This window comes from Rhinolophus sinicus, chromosome 15, assembly GCF_057876585.1.
Source record: "Rhinolophus sinicus isolate RSI-liver-muscle chromosome 15, RSI-T2T, whole genome shotgun sequence".
In the NCBI taxonomy this organism is placed as follows: Eukaryota; Metazoa; Chordata; class Mammalia; order Chiroptera; family Rhinolophidae; genus Rhinolophus; species Rhinolophus sinicus.
Window position 1 is genome coordinate 62,089,162 of NC_142515.1, and position 11,569 is coordinate 62,100,730.

The 11,569-nt window shown below is 57.3% G+C and overlaps 1 protein-coding gene across 2 annotated transcripts; it reads left to right on the forward strand.

Annotated features, from left to right (window-relative positions):
- Nucleotides 1–349: 349 nt before the first annotated feature.
- Nucleotides 350–11,021, forward strand: GPRIN2 (G protein regulated inducer of neurite outgrowth 2). 2 transcript variants are annotated; one of them, XR_012497947.2, is made up of 2 exons: nt 350–858; nt 5,837–6,307. XR_012497947.2 is itself a non-coding variant. In XM_019716118.3 (2 exons), exon 2 carries the CDS (start codon nt 6,320–6,322, stop codon nt 7,688–7,690), a length of 1,371 nt encoding a protein of 456 aa, XP_019571677.3. In that variant the 5' UTR covers nt 546–858; nt 6,314–6,319; the 3' UTR covers nt 7,691–11,021. The 2 variants fall into 2 exon arrangements, 1 of the variants encoding a protein (XP_019571677.3); XM_019716118.3 differs by lacking the exon at nt 5,837–6,307 and adding an exon at nt 6,314–11,021 and having other exon boundaries at nt 546–858.
- The last annotated feature ends 548 nt before the right edge of the window (nt 11,022–11,569 follow it).

Consider the following 11,569-nt stretch of genomic DNA (forward strand, 5'->3'; position numbering starts at 1 on the left):
GGGAGGGCGTTTTGGGGCTGCAGGAGCCGCGGGAAGGGGTGTGGGCTTTGGGTGGGATCATCTCACCTCCGCACTGCTATTACGCACGCCGGCTGTTGGGGGTCCATGGGAGTGGGCTGGAGATTGAATGCCCGGAGTTGGGTTGGGTTGGTGGGGATACAGACGTGGGCGAGGAAAGGGGTGGGAGAATATAGGCCTTGGTGGCGGGGCTGAGGACGCAACTCTGGGGATGGAGCCTATGAGGTTGGGCGGAGGGCTCAGTACTAGGCCTGGCGGGTGGAGGGGTCATGGAGGCAGAGCTCAAAGGACCAGGGTCGATCTTGGGGTCCAGGAGGTTGGGACTGTGAAGTCCAGGGCTAGGAGAATGGGGATCCGTAAGGATGGGGCTGGAAGGGTCGGGACCCTGTATCCCAGAGGGCGGGCCCTAGAGCTTAGGGGTCTCGAAGGCAGAGTCGGATGCCCGCGACTAGTGAAGGGCGGAGCCAGAGTGACGAAGGACATGGGGCGGGACCGTGAGGAGGGGGTCACCAGAAGGGCTGCAGACCTCAGTACGCGGCGTGTGAGGGAGGGGAGCAGGACCAAGGAGCAGGGCTATGAGGAAGTGGACTTGGGCTGCCTCGGGGGCGGGGCCGGACGCTGACGCAGGCGGTGGAGCGCGGGGGCGGGCCCAGGTGAGCAGGGCCGCCGCCCCCTCCGCCCCTCCTCCCTGGGTACCCTCCGCGGGTCGGGCGGACAGCGGCTGGCGGCGTCTTCGTCCCAGGCCAGGTCCGGCTCCATCTTGGGCCGCTGAACCGGCACCTGTGGCGGCCGCAGGAGAAGCGCTTCCGCCGGCCAGTGCGGCCCGGGGCGGGCGAGAGGGTGAGAGGCCGGCTCAGAGTGTGCCCGTGGGGGGGTGGGCTGACATGGGCGGTGCCTCCCCTTCCTGCGCCCCGGAACCCCACACCTCACCTCTCTTTGCTCTCAGACTCTCTGCATCCTGGCCCCTGCCCAGGTCTCGGCGACCCCCAGGGCCGCATCCCTTCTCCCGTGTCTCCTTTCATTGCCTATCCCATGCCCTCGTCTATGTCTCCTCTGCCCATCCTCCCATTTACTCTGCCCAGGACCCCGTCTCCTTCTGCACTCACCCCTGCTCCTATGGCTTCTTGCTGCTCCTAATTCCCCTCCCTGTACCCTCCCTCCGTACCACCGCACTTTCCGCCCTCAGCCCCAAACCTCCCTTCCCTCTTATTCTCCTGCCCTCCTCCCTACCCCCTTGCCACACAGCCCATCTTCCTTCAGCTGCTGTCCTTGCTGCTGGGAAGGTCTGTAGCCTAGTTTGGGGAGCACGTTGACCTTCTCCCTGAGTCCGGGTGGGCTTTGAGCGAGAGGGGCGGAGAAGGGACCCCAGCCCTGGGAAGGATGTGTGGTCTGGTGTGTGTTCAGGCCTTTGGCCCGGCAGTCAGAGGCGGCCAGTACAATCGGTTTGCAGATGCAGCTGTGTAGACGCTGTTTCCTACAGTCTCCCCAGCAAAAGGGCCTGGACATCCATCTCCGGTGTGTCTGCGGGTGGGGTGCGGACCCATGGCAGTGCACTGGTGCCCATGAGCATGCAAGTAGGGACACGACAGCTGCTGGGGATGCTTCTGGTTTGGGGCAGCAGGGCCTGGAGGCTTACCTTCTCCACCTCAGGTGTCTCCTGGGAAGTGTGGGCACATCCTCCTCAGGTGAAGAAGCTCTGAAGCTGATAGGGGCTTGGGCTTCTCTCTGGTGAAGACAGCTGGGTCCTTGGGTCCACAGTTACCCTAGAACCCTTTCCTGGCACAGCTTGTTTCTGGGCACCTGGTTCTTAAAGGTCCTTCTCTGTGAAGGGCAAGCTTTGTCCCCTCTCAACACTCCCTCTCAGGAGTGTTCCCTGCTTCATTGCCCAACTTTGGCCTTGAGCTCCCTGTCAGGCTCCCAGGCCCTGCTGGCATGGATCAGACCACCTGCTGAAGGTTGCCACGCCCCGCTCTGCACTGAGGGATTTATGAGGTGTGTTACTTTACCTGGGCCCTGGGTACTAAGGTCCTTATTTTAACATTTAAGCAGTTTCCTCTTCTGACCACGTGGGCTTGCCTTTCCTGTTTTGGTTTTGCTGGAAGCAGAACTCATCATCCAATTATGTGTCCCTTACGAGGGGGCTTATGTGGATGCCACAAGTGTGGTCTGAGATGGGGCCTGCGTGCGGTGGCCTTGGTTGTCCCCCTTGGTACACACCAAAAGGCCTGTGCATCTGTGCTGGGGTGACATAGCAAGAGTTGGAATCTTTGACCAAGTGACCGAGCAGTCTGTTTGCCTGGGCCAGTCTGGAAGTTTCTGCAGAACTGGGAGCTTTTACTGAGAGTGACATTGGTTGATTGCTGCATGTGAAGCTGGCTGCTCCTCCACTTACTGACACGCAGAACCGAGGCAACAGGACAGTCCCGCATTGGCCACAGGGCATGGGCCACTTCCCAACTTTGACATCAAATGGGGCCCTAGAGCGAGTGCTAAAGTGCCGTCCAAAGAACATGAGGGTCCTTGGATACCCCTGTGTGCCTTTTATCTTGTGCTAAAACATCTTGCCAGGGTGAAACCAGAGGCTTTCCCATGGTTTTCTGGGCATTTAGAATGCAGACTTTAAACCTGTGTGTGCCCATGCACCTGTGCCTGCATGTGCACGTGTGTCCTCCCAAATGAAGGTTTGAAATAGACTGGGAAACTTAGTGTGCTGATGAAGACATTGGGGACACTGGTGGTGACTATGTCCTAGGATGGGATGACGGTAAGGAGGATTGGGAAGCAAGATTAGGCTAACCTATGGGGTGTCTCAATGGTTTCCTAAAAGGGCCTGCCCTCCCCCCCCCCCCCCCCCCCAGTTCCTATGGTACCTTGAGCAGAAGTCACTCCTGTTGGAAGGGGGAAGAAAAGATTATTAACAACCTCTGTTCCAGACAGTCCATATGCCATCACATTTAGTCTTCACAACAGCCCTGCAGGGTACGGGTTTACTTCTGTTTTGCAGATTGGGGAGAGTGAGGCCCAGAGTGGTTAGATGTCCACCTGCACTGACGCAGGAAGGGGAGGAGCCAGGCTTGGAAGCAGACGCCCTGCCCCACCTGCTCACCCATGGCTCCAAGGCACATTTGGCCAGTTCCCACCACTCCCTGCAGGGCCCCTCTCCTTTGAGATAGGGGGTGTGGGAAACCTCCTTTCCTGAGGAATAACCTGGGTGACTTTCCTCAGAGGCCTTCCCTCCCTCAGAGCTGGGAAGGCCAGGTTGTAAGAGGAACGAATACTCACCCTGTTGGGGTTCAGCTGTCGGTTCTTTGACAGTTCTGAGCAGCTTCAGGTCTCAGTTTTGTCACCTGCCACCTGTGGAATAGGATGAGGGAGAGAACCAACAGATACATATCCCCTACCCCTCTGGGGCCTCTGTGGTCACTGCTGTCTCTGGGTCGTGACTAGCCATGGGTACTGGGCAGCCACCTGATGAGGCAGGCACAGGGGGACGCTTGTCACTGATGGCTTCTCACTCGCTCCTGGTGGGGTCTGAAGGCACCCCAGCCTCATTCCACCTGTTTCCTCAGGGAAGCCAGGCTGTGGCTTGGCTCTTTATGGTCTTGCTCCCTAGGAGGGTCTGAGGGAGGTGGAGCTCAGCCAGAGGCTGTGTAGGCTGTCCAGAGGAGGCCACCTCGGCATTCTTGGACCTGCAGCTGGGTGGTTGTCTGCCTGCTAGGGGCTTGGTGACCACGGCCTTCCCAGCCAGCAGGAGCACCTCCTGCCCTCCTGACTCCAGGCGGCCTAAGAAGCTGCTAGAAGCAGGTTGGGTGGGGGGTCCAAGCTTTGTTCCCACTTACTTACGTGTTCCACTGACATGTCTTGGGCACCATTGCGAGTGCCAGACACTGTGCTGGGTGCTGGGCTCCAGTTGAGTCAGGGCAATGGGTAAGTAAAAAGCTGATGACAGTGGAGGGTGAGAGCTTCCAGGATAGAGGTCTGCCCAGACATGGTGGGGCACAGAGAACCATAGACATTCCTGGGTTTGATTCCTAGCTTAGCCACTCACCAGCGGTGTGCCCTTAGGTGAGTCACTAAACTTCTCTGAGCTTTGGCCTTCTCATCTATAGAATGGGAATGATGACGTATCTCATGAATTTGCTCTGACAAGTAAATGTGCTGGAAGGAATGTGGCACATCCTGGCACATGGTGGGTGATTTGGTACTGGGAGCCATCATCATCATCGCCCTGATTCTTATTGGCTTTGTTGTCCTTTGTGTATATGTCCATCATACAGCTCCTTGAGGGTGGGGACTGGGTCATAGTCTCTCTTGGCTACTCATCCTTTTCCTGACCCTTCCAAGGGCCAGTCTGGTGTTGGCCCCAAAGAGCAGCCAGGGTGGGCCACTCCTGCCCAGACTAGGACTGGGTCTAGAACTGCAGTCTAGTATGGTAATCATTAACCACCCGTGGCCAGTGCCTACTGTATTGGACAGCGCAGAGTAGAGTTTTCATCATAGCAGGAAGTTGTGCTGAACTGGACTCCATAACAAGTCTCGAGCTCTCAGGGGACCATAGCTCCAGAAACATCCTCACTGTTGGCTTAGACAGCCACCAGCCATCTGTTGAGCGCTGGGACAGCAAGAAGTTTGTCATTAAACAGAAACCAAGGCCCTTCCCACATTCCCTTTCAGGTGGCCTTGCTCTCCTGGCCTAGGTGGTTGGTTGGTTTTTGGCATTCTTATCAGCCCAGGGGTGGGAGGACTTGGGGTTGCCCAAACTCTACCTGTTGCCTGCTGTCCCTGCCCTGTTTCTCCAGCCCATCCTGCTGGGCAGGGTGTCCCAGAGTGTGTTCCTCATTCACAGCTTTGGCCGGGACTGGCTGGTCCAGATGTCCTGACCTCACTTCTTTCGGGGCCCTGCCCAGATCCAGCCTTAGGTGCTCTGCACACATGGCTTCCTGCCTTCTGCTCACCCTGTTTCTTCCCCCGGAGCACCCTTTCCCTCCTCCTTCCAGGCACGACTTACAGGGCTGGGCCTTTTCTAATCCATCACATAAAGTGAGCTCTCCTGTCTCAGAAATGCCCTCCCTCAGACCCTGTTTTTGGTGCTCAGCACTATTCCTTTGTAGTTTACTCTTGTTTTTGCTTATTCTCTCGGTCAGGCATACAGCAGACTTTCTCTGAGTGCCAGGTATGTGTCAGGTCAGTGCTGGGTGCTGGACAGACAGGGGAACAGGCTCCCGGCCTGCTTTGACAGCTTCAGGCTGATGTAATGCCTGTGGTTGGCCAGAATCTTCCATCCAGGCCAGACAGTGCTCAGCCAAACATGGCCCCAGCCCAGCTTGGGAAAGCTTCCCCAGGATGAGACACTGAGGTTGAAGGGGCCAGTGCTAACTCAAGGCTCCGGATGGGTAAATGGGCATAAGGGTCTATGTGGCTGGAGGAAGGGACAGAAATGGTGGGGAGGAGGGGGCAAGGAGAGTGCAGGTATACCTGGCAAGAGGGAGTTTAACTTTACAGAGGGTGTGTCTGACTGGTGGTATGGGACCCCATTCACAGGGCACAGGCAGATCTAAATTAGAGCCTGGTATGCAGTAGGTGTTCAGAATATGGCTGTGGAATGAATGACAAATGCTGAGTGAGTCCTGCGTGTGAAGGGCTGGTACAGGCGTCCTCTCCCTACACCTGGAGCCAGAGATGGGGGTCAGGAAACCCCTGTCCCTTCACAGCTGCCAAGACTGAATCTCAGAGACATGACAGCTCAGCCAGGCTGGGCCAGAGAGAACCCGGGACAGCTCTCAGTGTGTCCTCTACTTACTGCTTTTTTATCCCACAGACCTTCTCTGGGCCCCCACACCGTGCAAAGGAGGCCCTAGTCCAGACCCAGATGGATGCTGACAGTCCTGGGAGGAACCAGGCTAGTATTCGCCAGTCAAGCTTTACTGGTTATTAAAATACTGCAATACTTCTGTGCTGACTAAGAGCTATTGTCCCAAAGCCCCTACCCACAAAGCCCCAGCAGATGTGGCCTCTCCCCTGGCTTCCCCTCCATCCCCATAATCCAGCAGGAAAGAATCCACAGCTGGCATGGTGGGTGGTCTCTAGGACCCTATTCTTGGGTTGGTTCTAATCACTTGGTACCAGTTATTAGATATTTCAACTGTCATCCCTGTGTATAATGTGTGATGACCTTGGTGTGAAGTGTTTGGTGTTTTGTCCCCCCAGCGTACCTGGCACCCTGTGAGCCCACAGCAGAGTCCAGAAGTGCTGTCACCCAACTCAACTCCACTTTCCCCCTCCCTCTCTCCTGCAGGCAGCCATGACCACCAGCCACCCTGAGCCGGGTGCCCAGGCACCGCTGAGCCCCCGCTCACAGCCCCTGTCCCGGAGCTCTTCCAGCCTCCTGGGTGAAGGCAGGGGACAGAGGCCAGAGCTCCGAAAGAGTGCCAGCAGCACTGTATGGCAGGCCCAGTCGGGTGAGGCCAGCACCAGTCCCCAGGCCCCAGAGGAAGCGGGGCACCAGGCTGAGAGCACGGAGCAGACATGGGCCCCCAGCCCCCAGCCACGGCCCAGTGCTGTGGGCCACTGGCGGAGCAGCACTGTGGGCAACGTGTCTACCGTGGGTGGTGGTGACCTGTGTCGCCTGCGAACCCCCAGTGCCACTGCTGTACAGAGGAGCCACTCGGACCTGGTCCGTAGCACCCAGACCCGGGGCCACAGTGGTGCTCGGAAGGCCAGCCTCAGCTGCTCAGCTCTCGGCAGCTCACCAGTCCACAGGGCTCAGCTGCAGCCCAGCAGTACTTCTAGACAGGGATGTCAGACCCCTGCAGGTCTGGAAAGGGATCTGGTTCTGGAGGATGTGACTTTGGACTCAGCCTGGACAGTGGGAGAGAGTCAGGTGCCACCACTGGACCTGGGCAGCACAACCATCCACAGCAGCAGTCCGAAGCCTGGGCCCAAAGCCACTGGGCAGTCGGCTACCTCCTCCTGCCATGCTCTGCCCCCAGCAGCTCTACTCTGTGGCATGGAGGAGGTGGGGACAGGTGGCTACTGCCATGCCCTGCCTGCCCCAGGGATCCTCGCCTTTCCCAAACTGGTGGCATCAGTGAGTGAGTCTGGGCTACAGGCTCAGCATGGGATGAAGTTCCAGTGTAGGTTGTCTGGGGCACTTTCTGGGCATTCCCACTGCTGTGCCCACCCTTGGGGTCCCACTGGGTTAGCTATGGAGACTGGCGCCAGGACCAAGGATGTGTGTACCATGACATCAGCCAGTGACTTGGCCCCTGTGTTGGCATCCCCTCTGTCAGCCCAGGATGCTGGTGTACAGGTGGCCCCTATGGCAGGGTGCAAGGCTGTGGCCACCAGCCCGCCCCTGGAAGCCCCTATGGCCCTGCATACATTCCCAGAGGTAACTCTGGGATCCAGCCTGGAGGAGGAGCCGTCCCCTGTGCAGGATGTTCGATGGGATGCTGAGGGCATGACCTGGGAGGTGTATGGAGCTGCTGTGGACCCTGAGGTGCTCGGCGTGGCCATCCAGAAGCACCTGGAGATGCAGTTTGAGCAGCTGAAACAAGCGCCTGCCAGCGAGGACAGCCTGTCTGCCGAGGGCAGGAGGGGGCCGCTTCGAGCTGTCATGCAGTCTCTGCGGCATCCCAGCTGCTGTGGCTGTTCCAGTGCAGCCCCCGAGTGAGGAGCTGCCTGGGCCCATGGACTCAGCCGCAGGCCAGGGACAGTGGGGACCACATCCTCCTTGGACCCACTGGCAGCCATGGACACGTCTGTTGCCGGCTGCCAGCAGACCACCGGACTGCAGCCTGGGACTTCTTGCTACTCTCAGTTGCGCTGGTTTTTAAGGGCTTGATTCCTAAGAGCCACATCTCTACACATCTGGGCTCTGAACTTTGGGACAGAGTTTCAGCACTGTGCATGAGGGATATCCTGAATTTTCTGTGAAAATACTCGCCTTCTGTTCAGGCTCTCTTCAGAACTCTGCCATGATTTCCCCTAGGACTCTTGGTGGCTTTATTTTAAAGCAGTGCTGCGATATACTGAATCCTTGACATGAGGTGTGGGGCCCTAAGTGACAGGGATTGGCCGGGTGTTTAGAGAAGGGAACGGACACTGTCAGAGGCCTTCTGCGTTCCACACACTGCCTATCACCTGGCCTTGCTGAGTCTTCACCCCGTGGTACAGATGAAACCACAGGCATTTGGCACAGCTATGCCGCATGCCCAGGTTGGAGAGCTTGCAGTGGTGGGCTCAGGTTCAAAGCAGGGGTGGCTGAAGGCGGGGGTGTCTTCCTGCAGCACACGGCCAGTCAGTGCAGGGCAGTCGTGAGCAAGCAGAATTTATTGAGCCCACATTCTGTGCCAGGTTCTGTGGATTCCTTGGGGAATGAGACAGAGGCTTCCTGTGACCTCACTGAGCTCCCGTGTGGAAGGGGGGTACACCTCAGTTACCGGGGTGCTGAGCATTACAGAAGGGGCCGCAGCGTACTTCTAGGTACTTGTAGGCCACTGTGTCAAGGGGCTGGCCTCAGGAAGGGGAGAACAGGTGGCCATCTGTCCCCAAATATGTCACAGTGCCTGAAATTGTACCATTATCACCTCATTCTTTTGGTTTAAGGATTAATTTTCAGCTGGTGCAGTTCTTCAAAGGAGGGAGGGCAGGAATGGATGGGAAAAGAGAAGGAGACTGGGGTGGGGTCTCCCAGCTGGTGGGAAATGGCAGAAGCCCAGAGGCTGTGGGGGTCAGGGAGGCCTGTGGGCCTATTTGCCTAGTCCTGCCCACGTGACCTGACATGCGCCAGGGATCCTGAGGCCCAGGGGACCTTGGGAGTTGGGGAGCGCAGGACTCAAGGGCTTGGCACAGCCTGACTTCATGGCCCTAGGACCTCTCATGGCCTGTGGAGGGTGGCAGTGGGCTTGGTCCGGGCATTAGCGTTGAAAATCCAAGTGAGAGCCAGAAGGTTAGTGTCCTGCCCAAGGTCACCCAGCATGGGATGGTGGAGACAGGGCTCACATGCAGCCCTGCCCATAATCTGGCCCTGTTCCACTCTGTACCTGGGAACCCAGGACCTGACAGCTGGCTTACCTTTTCCCACCCCCAGGGACCTGGTACTCACTGAGGTGGAAGTGACTCAGGCAACAATGGGTTAATTTTTAAAGCAGAAGTGACCTGCTCACAGGCCAAAGGAGCAAGGTGAGAATGGTACACTTCAGGTGAGACTGCCTCCCAAGGTCCCAGTGGGCCTTCTTACCCAGAACCGCGCCTTTCCCACTCCTAGCTGGGTAAGGCTAGGGCCGGGTAAAATGCCACCCCTGCTTAAAAATGACAGCAAATCAGAACCACTTCTTCCAGAGGAGGTGAGTGTGATGGGTGGAGGAGACTTGACCTTGCCTCCCTTTTAAAATGTGCTCAAGCAGGTTTTCACGCAGTCATGAGGCTCTGTCCAGCCCGGGGGCCTGGGCCTGTCTGTCCCTCTGTGTGTGGTATGGGGCAGGCACATCACGCTCTGGGCAGTGACCCGTGGGTGCTGGGCTGTCCTCATGCTTGCCCTGCACAGGGGCTCTGGGAGCCCCAGTCGGTGGGGCCAGACTGGAGAGATCAAATGGCTGTGGGGACGTGAGCAGAGAGGTGATGAATGAGTGGGGAGGACAGCTTCCCATGGGGCCATAGCTGAGCAGGGTCTTGAGGACACAGTGGGGGAGGGGAGGGAAAAGGGTGTAGAGGCGGAGAGAGAACAGCCTGGTCCAACAGCCAGGCTCGGAGCTGCCCGTCCTGTCCTGCTTGCGCCGTTTGAGTCACTGCAGTGCAGGCTGTGTTGGGTGTTCATTGGGTTGGGAGGCTGGCAAGGGGGTCCCCATTGTGAGCATCTTGGTGTGAGTGAGGAAAGGGACTTAGGGAGCTGTGGAAAGGGTGGCCGGGCCAGATCTCATTTTAGGAATAGCCCTTTGGCTGCCGTTGGAGATTAGTGTGGAAGACAAGAGCCCAGGGTAACGGGGACATTGGCGCCAAAGGGATCTGTTAGGGACACACACACATGCACACCCCACATCCACACACAGACGGTGTGCAGTGGGTTTGGGAAGGAGGAGGACTTGCAGGAGGCTGAAGTTTCCAGTTTGAGCAAGAGGTGAGGCCGCCACCTGGGACAGCGGGAGGCAGGTGGGAGGCACAGGAGGGGCAGTGCAGGGCCACATGCCACGGGCTTTGGCTGGGGCCAGTGAAACCCTTCATGAGGGGACTTTCTCCTGTGTCATATGCAGGTTCTCATGAGTTCACTCTGGCTGATGTGTGCCAATCTGCCACCTCCAGGCTGCACTCTGCATGCCCGGACAGCAGGCTGGGCTGGGCTCTGAATGGGAATGGGATAGCTGAGACCACCCCCCCACCCCTATCTTGACCAAATGTTGGCAGGGTGGTGCTGGAATCCAGCGGGGCCTTGGGGCTGTGCATAGCTGGGGCCCCTAGGACCCCCTTCTGGTTAAGCTTGCTGCCCTGAGACAACAGGCACCGTGCTCTCGACTTCAATGGCCAGGCTGCACAACCTCAGCTGGCAGTCTACCTGGAGCGACAGCAGCTTCATTTCTGAATTGGCATTGGAGACAGAAACCTCCACCCCCTCCCACCTTGCTGTGGCCCCTCCCTGCCCAGGCCTGACTGGCAGTTCTTCAGGGTCTCAGGACATGGCCATCAGCTTAGTTTACAGGTCTCCTCTTAGACTCCAGATTTAGAACCAGACTTTCTGGGTCTCCTTTAGGCCCTGCTCTGGGAGGTGGTGGATTTCATTATTTGTATGTTCGTTTTGTTTTGAATTTGAAATAAAGTATTGGAGGTCAGAGCTTTGCGAGGGAAGGGTCATTTGTCCTGGCCGGTCTTTTTTTTTTTCTGGTAGATTCTGTGCTTTGGAGCATTCACCCCAGATTACTAGGGCTCCCTGCCCAGGCAGGAATTCCCCTCTCTTCTGTCCGTGCCCTCCTGCCTGGCAGCCTTCCAGGACCCCAACAGCTGAAGCCTGGCTTTCAGGAGCGTGTTACCTCCAGGCCTGGCCAGGACATGACATGCATCTCTTCAAGCCCCAGGCTGCCATCACCCCTGCAGGGAATCACTAGTCTGCCTGGGGGGAAGCTGTTCCTGCCAGAAGGTAGGATACTACTGCCTGAGGACACAGTGTGGGGGAGGTTGGAAAAGTTGAGAATGGTCCTGTCCCACTGTGACATCACCTTTTGTGTCAGTTGGGTTGGGTCTATGTCCCCTAGAAGTGCTGGATTCTTATTTCATAGGGGGCCAACAGACATGCCTTTCCAATGCAGGTCCTGACACGTAGGACATGAGGTGGGGTGCACTGTAGTTTAGTGGTTTAAACTTGAATTTGAATCCTGGATCTCACCTATAGTTGTGAGCTCATGGGCAAGTTACTAACTTTGCGTAGCCTCAACTTCCTCATCTGTAAAATGGGTATGATAATGGTGCCTCCTTCTCAGGCTTGCTGTGAAGATTAAATACAATAACCCACATAAAGTGCTTCACACTGAGTTAGCCCTCAGCACATGTGCTGGTGGTATTG